At 53.1% G+C, this 14,523-nt stretch overlaps 2 protein-coding genes across 4 annotated transcripts in view; both read right to left on the bottom strand.

Annotated features, from left to right (window-relative positions):
* The window catches only part of ACSS2 (acyl-CoA synthetase short chain family member 2), a 31,765-nt gene extending 29,318 nt beyond the window's left edge, over positions 1-2,447 (bottom strand). Inside the window, exons 1-2 of one of the 2 annotated variants that reach the window (XM_085557961.1) lie at positions 2,268-2,447; positions 1,861-2,056 (exon numbers count right to left, since the gene is read on the bottom strand). In XM_085557961.1, coding sequence (XP_085414087.1) covers positions 1,861-2,056; positions 2,268-2,391 — 320 coding nt within the window. In that variant the 5' untranslated portion in view covers positions 2,392-2,447. The remainder of the gene's footprint in view (positions 1-1,860; positions 2,057-2,267) is intronic. The other variant, XM_085557962.1, reaches the window with a different exon arrangement.
* Positions 2,448-8,862: 6,415 nt separating this feature from the next.
* The window catches only part of MTCL2 (microtubule crosslinking factor 2), a 29,623-nt gene continuing 23,962 nt past the window's right edge, over positions 8,863-14,523 (bottom strand). For both annotated transcript variants that reach the window (XM_085557966.1, XM_085557967.1), the window contains exon 16: positions 8,863-14,210. In XM_085557966.1, the coding sequence (XP_085414092.1) occupies positions 14,182-14,210 (29 nt within the window). In that variant the 3' untranslated portion in view covers positions 8,863-14,181. The remainder of the gene's footprint in view (positions 14,211-14,523) is intronic.

Below are 14,523 nucleotides of genomic sequence, written 5' to 3' on the forward strand. Positions count from 1 at the left end.
AGGGAGCCAGGCTCATTCCAGAGAGCTACAACACAAAATGTGAGAGGATAAGATGAGAGCAATTAGTTATTGTTTTTGTTTTGAAGAAAACCATGTGCCCAGAGAGGAATAATTCTATGAGCTGCAACCCTCAGCCCTGCTTTCCCAAGTCCTTAGTGCCACAGGTTTGTCACAGTGTGCCTCTTCTATCGCTCCCACCAGCTGCCAGCTCCACACTGGAGTGCCTGGTCACTTGTGACAGAGCCACACTAGGAGTGTTTGTCCCAAAACAGTCAGGGGAAACTGCTCTGCTTAGGAGGAAGACAGACTTTATTTTTTAGCACTGTGAACACCACAACTGACAGCCACCCACCATTTCCATATCCACCCCAAGCTTTCCTCAGCATCACAAATACCCCCACAAAGGTTCCCAGAATAACCAACAAGAAAAACGCTCACCAAGCCCAAATTAAAACTGTGGGCAGCCTCACTGGCACACAAAGATTTATGTGCATAAAGAAACCAGTCCCTCAACAAACCCAAGCACAGGACCAGCATTGGCTGCCAAATGGCTTTGTTTGCTTTACACCTTTACATGCAGGACTTTACAAAGGAGTTTTCATTCAGAAGCTGCAGTCATTTTACATCAGAGTCAATTATAGAATCTATTTAACTAGCAGGGAAGCAAACACTTTCCAGCATTTCACCTGTGCCTTATCAATATGATTATCTACCAGGCAGCGTGTGCAATTCTTCCACTGAAGCAAAAGGGCTATGGATAGAAACTGCAGAAACTCTATGAAGCCAATTTTGCAGCCACATCCAGAGCCACATTGGTATAACCATGCTCCTTTCAGCAGTGGGGTGGCTCCCCAGTCAATTTTACACCAGGTGACTCAGGGAGACATTCAGCTGCACAATAAATCACTTAGAGTATCTGATATTTTTATTGCAATGACAGTAAGATTCCTCCATCTGCTCTGCTCTAGGGACTCACCATATCCCAACGAGTTAGAGCATGCCTACCGTGGGGTACATTTAATTGTGCTTCTGCTCTGTCACATACAGTCATTGCCAGGTTACATGAACACAAGCTCAAGGGAAACAGCAAAACACACAGGAGAACCAGGCACAGCTCAGTCTGAGGACACAGCTGTGCTGCCAGCTGAGCGAGTTCAGCAGGAGCGCATTACTTCTGGAGCTTGGACATCACAAGTGAAACCTACTTTGCATAAATATGAAAATTAAGTTTTACATGGATTTCAACACTACTCTGGCAAAAAAAAATGGAAACATACTTCAGATAAGGCTGGAAGTAACTTTTCTTCCCGAAGGTAGAGAGGCCAGTCTGTCTGAAAGCACCTCACATTCAAGCACAAGGAATATAAAATCATGTGCAAGTGCATATAAACTCAGGCATTAGGAGAACCTTTCTGCCACAGGAGTGGAAACTCGCCAGACCCACAAAACATAAACACGGGAGATAATGGGGTTTATTAGCCTTTAGCTGTCGGATGTTGGCTGTTCTCATCCCGTGCCTCTACCCACATCTACCTCCTTCAGCGGGAAGTTGTGGCACCTGCCTCGCTCCTGTCTGCCGGCTCGGAGCTCTCAGCAGGTACAAGTGCAGAGGCAGAGCTGGGAGTCAGGCGCTCCCCACTGCTATGCCGGGCACTTCAGTGCATCCCAGAAGGGCAGAGGAGCTTCCCGACACAGTTCTTCCCAAGGACACTGCAAGCAAACACGTGCTGAAGCCATCTAAGGATTAGCCCCTCTCAGGTTTTATGTTTTCATTCACCTCAGTAGAAACTGACACTGTTTGTACGCTTTAGATTGTGCTATTTACACATCCTCTCCACCACAATAAAAACAGAAACTTACCAGTAAAAAGCAACTTTGTCCCCAAGCTTCTTCTCATTGACATTTCTGTCCAGGAGGTTGTAGCAGATGTTGGTGGTCGCTCCTTTCATCCACTCGATGAAGATCTTCCCCTTGGTCACATCGAAGTTGTACTTCAGGAAGGGTCCCGTGTGCTGCCGCTTCCAGTAGAACTCTTTAGCGATGTCCCCCCAAAATTCTGCAAAGGTAACGGGCACCGGAGCCGGTGAGCGGGAAACGGGGATGAGGAACACGGGGACGAGGCAGGTGACATCCGTGGGGGCAGCAGGGGCACCCCCCGAGCACCCCACTCGCGGGGGTCCGCCGAGGGCTCCCCGCGCTGCCCCCGGCCCCGCGGGCAGCCCCGGAGGGCCGGGCAGCCGCCGCCCCGCCGCGCCGGCCCCGCTCACCGTGCGGCTCCTCCACGGAGCGCTGGTACAGGCGCTGGTAGTGCGGCAGCGAGGGGACGTGGGCCGCGGGCAGCAGCTCGGGCCGCGGCCGGTAGAGCCGGGCCTGCTCCCCCGGCAGCACCATGGCGAGGCAGCGGGGCTGTGCGCGGGCGGGGGCCGCCCAGCCCCGCTCCGCCGCCGCGCCGAGCCGGGGGCGGGCACGGCGGGCACGGCCCGCCCTCACGGCGGAGCGGGGCGGCGGCCATGTTCCGCAGCCCGCGCTGGCGTGCCCGTGTCGGCGCTGTCAGCCTGCCAGCGGCGTCCCTGCCAGAGTGCTGTGCCCTTGCTCGCCTTGTCCTTGTTCCAGCGCTGGCACCCCGCCAGCCGTGTCCCCTGTGTCAGTGCTGAGCCCCTGTCAGCCAAGTCACCCTGCAGCCATGTACCCTACCCACCGTGTCCCCCCTTGTCAGCAGCGTGTCCCTCACCAGCGCTGCTCCACTGGCAGCCATGGCACTTCTCCGTCACTGGAATCCCCCTGCCGGCCACGTCCCCATGACCAGCGGTGACCCCTGATAGCCATGGCTCTGTGTCAGTGGTGTCCCGTGTCAGTGGTGACCCCTGACAGCCATGGCTCTGTGTCAGTGGTGTCCCGTGTCAGTGGTGACCCCTGACAGCCATGTCCCCGTGTCAGCAGTGTCCCCTGTCATTGGTGACCCCTGACAGCCACGTCCCTGTGTCAGTGGTGAACCCTGACAGCCATGGCTCTGTGTCAATGGTGTCCCGTGTCCGTGGCAACCCCTGACAGCCGTGTCCTGGTATCAGCAGTGTCCCCTGTCCGTGGTGACCCCTGACACCCATGTCCCTGTGTCAGTGGTGACCCCTGACAGCCATGTCCCCGTGTCAGCAGTGTCCCCTGTCCGTGGTGACCCCTGACAGCCATGTCCCGGTGTCAGCAGTGTCCCCTGTCAGGAGTAACCCCAGACAGCCATGTCCCAGTGTCAGCAGTGTCCCCTGTCTGTGGTGTCCCCTGTCAGCCAACACCCCCCTGTCCTGCACCATCAGCCCTGTCCCTCCCTCAGCCCTGTCCCTCCATGCCAGCAGTGTCCCCCTTTAACAGCCCTGCCCTGTCAGCCACCTCTCCCTCGCCAGCAGGTATTGTGTCCCCTCTGTGCCCGTCCCTGCCACATTGCCAGGCAGAGGGAGCAGTCCAGGGCACCATCCATGAGCTCCTCCTTCACCAGCCCCAATGCAGGCCAGCAGGTATGGCCACACTCGGTGCCTTGTCCCCCTGTAGAAAACAACTTTCATGTGGATCCATGGCCTTCCACTTCTCCTCCACCGAGCTGTGTGCACACAGCGAGCTGTAGCAGTTCACTGAGCACCTTTCTTCTGCAAAAACTTTGTGCAGATCTCCTGGGGTAGTGAGAAATTAAGCATTTTTTCAGCAAGAATGCAGTCAAATGCTAGAACACGAGCCCAAAGTAGAAGCAGGGTCGCAGTCCTTATCACAGACAAAATTCAACAAGATAAGCCCCTGAGTAGCCATATCCCATTGGAGCAAGAGGCTGGAGCTGGGGTCTTCCAAGGACCATCATGATTCCACAATTCTGGTCTCAGAGCAGGAGGTGCCTGTGGTTGGACTGGTTGTACCTCCTCCAGCAGACACCTTCTTATCCCAATCCTTAACATTCCCTGCATTGAGCCCAACTGCCCCAACAGCATTGCCTGCCCCTATGACATTGCCTTCCACGAAGATATTTCTTAGGCAGGCTGACAAAACCTCAAATTCCTTTTTGCCACGGGGGAACCCACCCCTTGGAGGAAAGCACTGCTGTGCTCAGGCAGCCACCTGCCCTGGGAATTTTGTACTGGTTTGGGCCAGGGCCAAGGAGCTCTCAAAAGATTAAAGTGCATAAATTTGAAATTGGCACAGTGTCAGTGAGCAGGTACAGCCTACTCCGGTATCCTTGGGTTTCCTGTGCTTTTGTGCACTCCCTGGGAGTGTTGCCCTGCTGTAGACTGGAGACACAAGCCTGTGGACTGGTGAGCATTGTCTGCCACTCCAAGCAATGTTCTCATCAGCAAAGTGGCCAGAAAGGGTTCTATACTCAAAAGCAGCAGCATTGGTGTGTGTTTTTCATTAAGGATGTTCCCTAGATTTGAAGGGCACAGCTGTGCTGCAGCTCCCTGCTCTGGTGTCAGTTTGCTGCCTGCCCACACTGCTTCAGGGCAAAGGTTCTTCTGTGAGCCCTTTTGGGAGGGAGGACACAGCTGGTTTACTCCGAGGTGAAACCCAGGAGTAGTTCAGGTAACACCTCCCTCTGTGGATTGTGCTCTATGGAGAGAATCACTCCAGAGATGTTCTTTACATGCCTCCAACATAAACTCAGCAGGATTTACATCCCAAATCTGTCAGCCACACCATGCTGTAGCCCATGTGAAAAAGCTTCCTCAGCCATGTGCTGTAAAATCCCTGTCCTGGAAATCTGTAATGTGGCCTCATATTATTCCTTTCATTGTTTTAACCAACAAAATAAAAATAAAAATTAAAAAATCACAAGAAGATCAGTGTGCACGGTCTCAATCTCTATCACATGGATGAAGCCGAAGTCTCCAGCCCAATGCCCAGTTTTAGCCCATTCCTTTTTGGACTTTTAGCCTGGGATCACTGGTTTCTGAGCCCAGGCTTTCTCTGTGGGTAGACCAGTAAGGATACAGCTGAATCTTGCAAGAAATTTACCTTGACCAGCCAGCAGTATCATTACCTCCACGTTCCTTGTTACAAAAGGTGGGGTTTTTTTTAAGAAAAAGTTAATTTGGCTCTGCAGTCTAGGCTATTGGACAGGGGTATTTCTGAAGCTCCTCAGGAGCTACTGGAATTGTGCTCCAGCACTCCCCTTGGATTGATGGTCTGGGAACAGCTTCATGAATTTTCTGGGTACACTTAGCACATCATTTAACCCCAGGTGGAAACCGCTCTGATCCTCTTCTGAGAAGTGAGACAAACCCAGCACCTCTTGGTCCTTCACAAGGCACCCCTTGGTCCTTCACAAGCCACCCCATGCTGATAATTTTCTGATATGAGTTGCCAGCCTTCAGTTCCAGCAGCCTGTGTGCCAGGGATTTTGCATTTACCAGCAGCTCTCTAACAAACCCTCTGTCCCCTTAGGTGCTAGGAAGGGGGCTGTCATTCACCCTACTGCTGGGAAAGGGCTTTTGTCACTCTCCCTGTCACAGGACAGTGTTCCAGAGCCAGTGAAGAGGTGGTTTGCAGAGCTGGGAGGTGCTTTCTGCTTCCTTTCTCATTGGCCTTTTGCTTTCAGTGATTTGGCCAGCTGAAATCCCCCACCAGCCTCGGTGACAGTGATTTCTGTCCAGCAACTGTTGCCTGTGTGTGTAGGGCATTCTGAGCCACGAGGCTGGGGCAGCACCACGTCCCACGAGCCCCACAGCTGTTTTTCATTCAACATTGTCCAGCTTGGTCTGCTGCAGCCAGGGAATTTTGTTTTGTGCTGCAGCTGCCCACAGCTGTGGCCCAGGAAGCTGCCCGATGGGGAGAGGGTTCATCTCCTCACAGAAACACCTGCAAAGCAGAAAATTCCAAATAGCCTCCTGTTGTTTTCCCCAGGTCTCTCCTCTTCCAGTAAGTCTCCAAGCAGCTGCGTACAGAGTTGTGAACCACAGACGTGGTACCATCAGTCGACCCCCATGGCACAAACACAGCACTCCTCACATTTTCATTTTAGTGTCTCACAGCTGAAAAACCACAGAATCATGAAATGCTTTGGGTTGAAAGGGAACTTAAAGCTCATCTCATTCCAGCTCCTTGCCATGTGCAGGGACACCTTCCATTAGGTCAGCTTTTTCCAAGCCCTTTCCAACCTGGCCTTGGACACTTTGTGGATATGCCCAGCCTTCCCTTGGTGATTTTATAGGATCTAGGAAAGGGACTCCTGCTGTGTGACCATGCTTTGCTGCTCCAGTTCCTCTACCCCACGGCAGTTTGCATCCAGCTGGGCTCCCGCCCTGGGGCCTGGTGTGTGCTGGAGCTGGATGCTGCAGAGTTTGATGCCAGCTCTCCTAACTCACCAGGCAGTCCTGGAAAATCAGCTGCATTTTAGGCCCTCTATCGCCTCTTCCTGTAAAGTAATAAAAGCACTTAAAGTGTATATGTTAATTAAATTACTTCAAGTGTATATGTTAATGTATATTAAGGTCTCTTGAAGAGACTCAGAGGGTCCAAAAAATATATTGGCCAGGATATGTGGTATCTTGCTCACACTCTGCTTTGGATACTCTAGAAACTTGGGATACTCTGGAAGCAGCCTCTCTAGTGCAGCACCCACAGCAGCTCAGCAGCTGTGATGGGACCCTTCACTGCATCTTCCCTGACATGAAAGATCTCAGTCCTGGAGATGCTGGGGGTGGGGGACAGAAACTGGAAAGTGTGAACTGGTTTGTACACCTCAGACCTCCTCATCCTGGCGGGGTGAGCAGGAGGCAGCCTCACATGGGAAACTGGTGCTAAAATTTGGACAAAGTACTGCTCCAGGTAAGCAGGTGACATACCTGGGGGTCCAAGAGGGGTCACAGGGCTTTGCTTTCTGACTGGCCTTATTGCCAATAAGTGTGGGAATCACATCCCCATTCATGCAAATCACTGAGGGGATCAGGCACGAAGGAAGCCCACAGCAGTGGAGGAAGGAGCCCAGGGAGGCTCGGAGGTGTCTGAGCTACACCAAGGCACCAGTGTGATGGCTGAGGCTCAAGGGCTTGTCTGGAGGAGGACAGCAAGCCACCTCCTTTCCAACCACCTGTCCCCTCCTCCCAGAGCATCTCCTGGGCAGGGCAGCCTGGACCAGGGCCTGGTGAGGCAGATTCAGCAGCTTGGTGTTACACCTGTCAGTGATGCTAATCAGAGCAGGCATCTTTTTATCATAGATTTTACTCTTGGTGAACTTAGCACAAACAAGTTTGTGCCTTGCATGGCAATGCCAGAGGCATGGGAGCCTTTATCAGGATATCCTGCAGTGGGAAGGGAAAGATTTCTTTAACCACAGGCACGGGCAGAGAATTGAGGGGCAGAACAAAAGAGCAAAGGATCTGGAAGGAATAACAAGTGACACCAGCAAAAACTCCTGGGACCTGCAGAGCAGGGGTGAGATGGAGTGGGAGGTACAGGAGATGGACTGAGAGGATGTGACCAGGCTGTGGATCCTCCTGCTGCAGCTTTCTGGGCTAATTTAGGAATTAGCCAGGCTGTGCAGCCCTTCACTTGTGCTGGATGAATCAGCCCTCTGCAGCAATAGGGTTAAACACTGGGTTGTTCTGTCTCCCCACTGAGGACACTCCCCGTCGTTGCTGGCTGCAGAGCAAATTTTAATCAGCACAGTGATAAGAGCCCTTCAGTCCTGCTGGGAGTTATCAGCTCCTTTGTTTGTAAATGTAACTGCTCAATACCAATACACTTGGCTCTGGGTTCTGGCACTTCCCGTGCTCCACAGCCCTTTGGCTCAGGCTGCTCCCTCCCTCCAGCCACCCCTTAATCAGGGTGTTAAAACAGCCCAGGTTCTGCTGAAAACAAGGATCAACCCTGAGCTGTATCCTTTCTACCCCTGCTGTCACTGGAAGAGAGAGTTCTGAATTTGAGGAGGTTTTAAGCTTCAGCAAGTAGCTGATGAATATCAGAGCCTGGTAATTTAGCTCTCTTCAGAGTAGAGACAATATATTCATAATCATTCTATATGGAGATGAGCTAGTAATGCAATCAGGCTTATAAATCAAACTCAGGAGACATGTTAGTGCTGTTTGCCTGAGCTTCTCGAGCGATCTATCCACAGGAAAATGTCTGTCTGACTCTTAGATTAGGCCAATTAACTTATAAAGATGCTCTCTCCTCTCACAGTGGCTCATTTGTTTACTTGGGCTCTGCCAGCTGGTGCTATTTTCATTCTGGGAGAGGGGGCCAGGTCGGTAAGAGATTTGTTGGAAGCCTGGGCTGCAGAAGAAGGGGAACTGCCTCAGGAGAGGCAGCGCCTTCATCAACAGCACAGCGAGGAGACTGGGGTTTAATAAACAGCTGCCCTGCGTGAGCTGTCCCCAGGCTTCAGAGCGCGTCCCTTCACTCCCATAAACGGGACTGCCTCCTTTTATCCCTGTTTTATTGAGCAGGGAGGGATAGCTGGAGCTCTGGGTCAGGCTCGGTCATGCCCAGGGTGAGGCTGTGTGGACACAGGAGCACATCCCACACTCTGGCAGATTGGGAAACGGCACCAGTGGGGCTGTGAGGGTGATGCCAGCACCCAACAAAGCAGCTCTGCTCTTGCTTTGCTTCCTTCTGGTTTGGCCACATCCTGCCCCACGCCATGCAGGGATGTCCATGTGCTGGGAGCAGGATGGATCTGCTTTGACTGAGCAGGATTTAAGGCGGTGCAAGGATGCACTGGCAGCCAGGCAGAGCCTGGAGCCACGGGACAGGGCTGGAGCAGGACCAGCACGGAGCTGAGGTCGGTGCTGACACCAGAGGGTGGTGTGGTCTCACGCTGGAAAGCCACCGCTGGAGACACTTCCCTGCTCTGGCACCTTTGTAAGGAGAGGACTTGGAGACAAGCTAACATTTATTTTTTCATAGAGCTTTTTATTTTTTAACAGACTTGGTTTAAATTTTTGTTTTCTACAATAATTCAATGTAAAAATCCCAGTACAATATACAACAGTTTGAACATTTGGAATAAGAAATCCAGCTTGGGGAGACATGTAAGTTCAGCTAGTTCCTAACACGGGTAGCAAATTCCCTCCACCCTCCCCCAGATTTCCCAGCCAGGAAGGCATATGGGCAGGAATGCTTTACAAACGTCATGCCCACCCTGTAGGGTGCCCTGTCCCTGCAGTGGGACATCCCCTAGGAAAGGACATCCTCCCCCCTCCATGGGATGGCTGGCAGCCTCCAACATGGCAAGGGAGAGTTTTCAGGGAGGTGAGGCTGGCTGGCCCTTGTGCAAGGGACAAGGGGTGCTCTGAAAAGGCCCTGCATGCAGGTCCTGCAGGGTTTGGGCTCCCTTGGCATGGAGAGACAACCTGTCCTCCCCATGGCAGCACTGCCAGCAGCCTGGTGCCCTACTGCAGCCATAAGGCTGTTGGAAGGGGCTGCCCCTGCAGGGCCCAGCCTAAGAGACAGAAAACAAGGATTATGAAAGATCCCTGGCTCTTGGGTCTGAGGGGACATCTCAGGGATCACTCACTGGCCTGGGAGCTGGCAGCTTTTTTAGGAAGCCTCTTTGGGTTGGTCCACAGTACTCAAGCAGCCTGGAGTGGTTCTGCTCAAGTGACATGGGGTGGTCCTGCTTGGGCAACATGGGAAGGTTCTGCTCCATCTACATTGGATGATCCTGCCCAAGCAGCCTGGAGAGGTCCTGCTTGAGCAGTTTGGGATGCTGCTGATCAAGCAGGGTGGGATGGTCCTGCTGGAACAGCAGGGAATGGTTCTGCTGGGGTGGTCCTGCTCAGGCAGCTTGGGATGGCCCTGCTTGAACACAGTGGGATGGTCCTTGGGGAGCATGGGATGGTCCTGCTGGAGCAGTGTGTGCTGGGTCTGCTTGAGCACCATGGAGCAGCTGCAAGTGGCAGGGATAATTCTTCATGTTCTGCAGCAACCCAAGCAATGCATTCAAAGCCATTCCTGGCCTTTCTTGCCCCTCTTGGAAATCCTTCATTGCTGGAAGTGATCCTAAGGGAATCTGGTCAAGCTCCATGTTCCACATCAGTTATTGCTAATGTTAGATCAGGACACTGGTGACTTTATCTGGCTGAATTTTACTGAAACCTTCCAAGGGCAGAGGTCATCCCCTTTTCCCCTATGACCATTTCCAGCTGCACTAGCCCAGAAGTCTTTTCAGATGTTTTCTTATTGTGTGCATCAGGGGTGGCTGAGTTAGCAGTGGCTTTCCTGGGTCAGTAAGTGATGGGATATAAGGCAGGAGAAGTGGGAAGAGAAGCAGAAAATTGTAGCTGGAGTCAGATGTGCTGGGAGTAAAAGAGTGCAGAGAGGAATGGGAGAGGTCAGGCTGGAAGAAGATTGGAAGTCAGGACAGAGGTAGCAGATGAAGGAGAATGTAAGGCCAGTTAGAGAGGGAGCTGTGAGGTAAGGAAGGACAGCTGGAGGTCAAGGAGGTGTGGAGAGGGAAATCTGTGAGGTTGGTGGGACACTTAAGAGGATACAAAGGGATAGAAAGACAGGGAAAAGTGGAGAGGCATAAAGAGAAACAGGGACACTGTGGGAGGCAAATGACAGAGGACAGTGAGATAGCCAGATGTTGAGTGTGAGGGACAGGGAAAAGGTGAAACTGCAGGAAAAAGTACGGGGAACAATGGGAAGTGGAGGGTCACAGGAAGAACTGAGGTGGAGGATGAAGGATGAGATGGAGGGTGAAGGAGATGAAAGATGGTGGAAAGGACAATGAATATGAAGAGAGAGGTTGGGGAGGATGAGGAGATTTTTGGGCAGGTGGTAGGAAGCGGAGGGTGAGGAAGGACAGGCAAATAGTGGGTGGTGTGGGGCACGGGGAAGGGTGGAAGACAGTGGGAAGTGGAGAATGAAGAAGGCTGACAAAATCAAAAAGAAAAACAAGGATAGATTAGATGGCAGGTGGTGGAGAAAAGGATGGAGGGGAGATGGATAAGAAGAGGAGGGGTGAGGAAACACTGGGAAATGGCCATGGATGACAGGAGGAATGAGAGACTAAGGGAACAGAAGAAGACAAAGACTGCAGGGCAGTGAAGGAGGATGAATAAGGAGATGGGACATGGATAAGCACAAAGAGGGTGGAGAAGGTAAAATTGGATGACATTAGCAGTTGAAAGAATGGTGAAATGGTGGGAGGTGATGGTGGATTTTGGGATGGGGAAGTGAAGAAGGTTGAGAGAAGAGATAGGAAGAGAGAAGAGGATGAAGAAAGACGTGGAGAAGATTAGGAGTGGAGGAGGTTGGGGTGAAGGTGGGAGCTAATGGAGAATAAGCAGGGATAAACTGATGGTACGATATAGGGGACAGTGGTGGGAGCTGAAGAAGATGGTGAGCTGTTGACATGAATGTGAAAGGAAAAGCTGGAGACAAAGCAAGGCAAGGTGGATGGAGCAGGCTGAAGGTGAAGAAGGAAACACGAGAAGGTGGTGGTGAATGAAGGTAAGGAACAGGATGTGGTGAATGAAGGAGCAGGTTAGAGGGATGGGCTGAAAGTGTGGCAGGAAGACTGGAGGGTGAGATATGGAAGGCAGTGGAGGAGCACAGGAAGGAGGGGTGGGAGGTGGTGGGTGTTGGATAACAAGGAGGGATAGGATGCAGTGTAGGATTCAGGAACACAAGAGGGTGGGAGGGGACATGGTGGGTAATGGAGGAGCGCAGCATGGCAGGGAGGGATGGGATACAGCTGATGACAGCACACTGGAAGGAGTGTGGAAGGAGGGATGGGATGTGAAGGGAGTGGGGAGAACAGAGAGGATTGGAGGTGGTGAGTGACAGTGGAGCACAAGAAAGGAAAGCACATAAAAGAGGATGCAGGACAGGAAGCAGGGACAGGACAATGGTGGCTGATGGAGGAGCACAGAAAAGAAGGATAAGACCTGGTGGGTGATGAAGGAGGGTGGCAGGGAAGGATGGGACACAGCAGATGACTGTAAGGAAGAAGGGACGAGTGAATGACAGAGGAGCAGTGGAAGAAGGGTTGGGACATAAAAGAAGGTACACAGGAGGGATGGGGTATGGTGGGTGATGGAACATGGGAAGGAGGAATGGCATTGAGTAGCACAGGAAGGAGGGCTGGGTTGGGTTAGGCTTGATGAAAGAGCACAATAAAGAGGGAGGGAACATGGCAGATCAAAGAGCAGGGATTAAAGGGATGGGACATGAAGGATGATGGAAGAGCAAAAGAAGGAGGATGGGTTTTGGAGGACCTCAGGGTGGGAGAGTTTAATGGAGTGAACCTTAGGGGAGGCTGGGACCAGCAGGTGATCAGGGAATAACAGAATCATTAAGGTTGGAAACGATCTCTGAGATGATCGAGTCCAGCCAAGGGGTACAAGGGCAGGGAGCCATGGCAGCGGAGGCAGGGGGATGTGGGGGTGTGTGCAGGCTGGGGTGAGCTGCTGGGCAGGCTGGCATGGACATGCCAGCCGTGACAAACACCAGCATCACGAGGACAATGCAGAGCTGAGGGGAGCCTGGTGTGGGGTGGCAGTGCTGGCAGTGAGGAGTTGCCAAGGAGCCCTGGTGGTGTGGCACAGCTGGGATCAGCACGTAGGGATGGCGTCAGGGACAGACAGGTGGGTGAGGAGAGCATTGGACACCGTGTGTGGGCTGGGCAGCAAGCAGGATGGCAGCAAGAGTCACAGGATCATGTCACCCCACACCTCCCTCTGCAGCAGCACTGCCCCAGACAGCACAGGCAGCACGGCCCCCCCACCACAGCACGGGAAGAAGCACCAAGGGTGGGGGTGAGGGGTTGCAGGGCCTTTATTCATCACACAACAAGCAGGCATGACAGAGGGGTGCAGGATGAGGTGGGCAGAGAGCCTGTCATCGGGGCAGGAGGTGCCCTTCATGCGACCTTGGCATGGGCTGGTGAGAGGAGCAAGAGGACAGGGCAAGGGCAAGCGTGGCTTTACCCAAAACACCTCAGGTTTCACCCCAGGCTGGGCATGTGGAAGGGCAGAATCCATGGAGGGGCTGGAATAAAATCATCCAGCTCCACACCTCAAGCAAATTTTCCCCACAAATTCCTTGCCAGCCTCGTCTCAGCCCCCCTGGGAAATGCCCAGCACCGCTATTTACAGAGTAAGACAGAACTGACCAATATTACAAATAATTAAAAGGCAGTTGTAAAAATGAGAAACCACATTCCAAAAAGTAGAGAGTCTTTTAAAAAAACCAAACCAAACCAAAACCCCAATTATCCATGAAAATGCTAAAAACCACCCCGAAAACATCTATGTACAACAGGAGATTGCCCGTGGCAGTGCTGGACCCAAGTCCTCCGTGACAGGCAGGGACACAGCCGGGCCCTGGCTGCTGGTGAGGGTGGTCAGCACCTGCCCTGAGTCCCCCACCCGGGTGATGAGGGTCCCCCAGGGGCTGGCCGGGTGCCTCAGGAGAGAAAGGCCATCGTACTGGGCCTGCTGGGCCCTGGCTGATGCTGGTGTGTCCGGGGACACAGGCAGTGAGCGGCTGTCGCGGAGATGCTGACGGAGGCTGCGACGTGGCAGTGATGCAGCAGCTGCTGCGGGCAGCGAGCGGCCGGACAGGAGAGGGCAGCAGCCTCAGCAGCACCAGCAGTTCTTAAGAGAAACTGCGAGATGACAATGTGCAGAGGCCCTGGAAGCAGTGTACAGAGTTCCAGAGCTATGCACAGAGCCCTTGGAGTGGTGTACAGAGCTCCAGAGCTATGCACAGAGCCTTTGGAGTGGTGTACAGAGCTCCAGAGCTATGCACAGAGCCCTTGGAAGGGCACACAGAGCCCCTGGTGCACTGTACACAGCCCCAAAGCAATGCAGAGCTCTTGGCCTCCTGTACAGAGCCCCCATAACAAGGCACACAGCCCCAGAGCAATGAGTTGAGACCCAGGCACCTGCAGGCAGCTCCATCTGGGTGAATCCCTGTCTGGCCCCTGGCAGGCGGCTCAAAAATAGGTCAGGCAGCTGCCTCAGAAATCTCCTGGAGCTGCACAGAGGCTGCTCTGTGTGGGACTGGGTCGCAGTGCCCCAGCCCCAGGAGCTCCGCAGTGCTGTGGGGGCTGTGGCTGCTGCCCCCTCCCTCCCTGGGTAAGGCTTTTTCTGGTGGTGACAGAGGGATGTGCGGCACAGACCATGGGCCACGCTGCAGCCTCCCAAACCACAATCTCTTAATCCAATTGGTGCCTCTCCAATGTAGCTCATTTCGGTATTTTTAAAATGCACTTGGTTTTACATTGCAGGCTGTCCGGAGTTGGGCAGAGACAGAAGTGGAGGAAAAAAAAGAGAAAAGGGAAAAAAAAAAAAAAAAAAAAGAAGAAAAATATGTATATTCAGCACTTGGAGAAGAAATAACTACAAGTGGCCCCAAGCAGGGGGGTGGGTGCAAGGCAGAGGCACCACAGCCCCTTGGGAGCAGGGGATGTGCACACACACACACACAGAGGCACAGGCCACCTCTCCCCACACTGTGCACCCAGTGATCCCAGCTCTGCAGCTGGAGGAGCCCGGAGACCACCCGGACCCCTCCCAGCACCCAAGGGCTTCAGCAGCACCC

The sequence above is a fragment of the Lonchura striata genome, chromosome 20 (assembly GCF_050655825.1).
Source record: "Lonchura striata isolate lonStrDom1 chromosome 20, ASM5065582v1, whole genome shotgun sequence".
In the NCBI taxonomy this organism is placed as follows: Eukaryota; Metazoa; Chordata; class Aves; order Passeriformes; family Estrildidae; genus Lonchura; species Lonchura striata.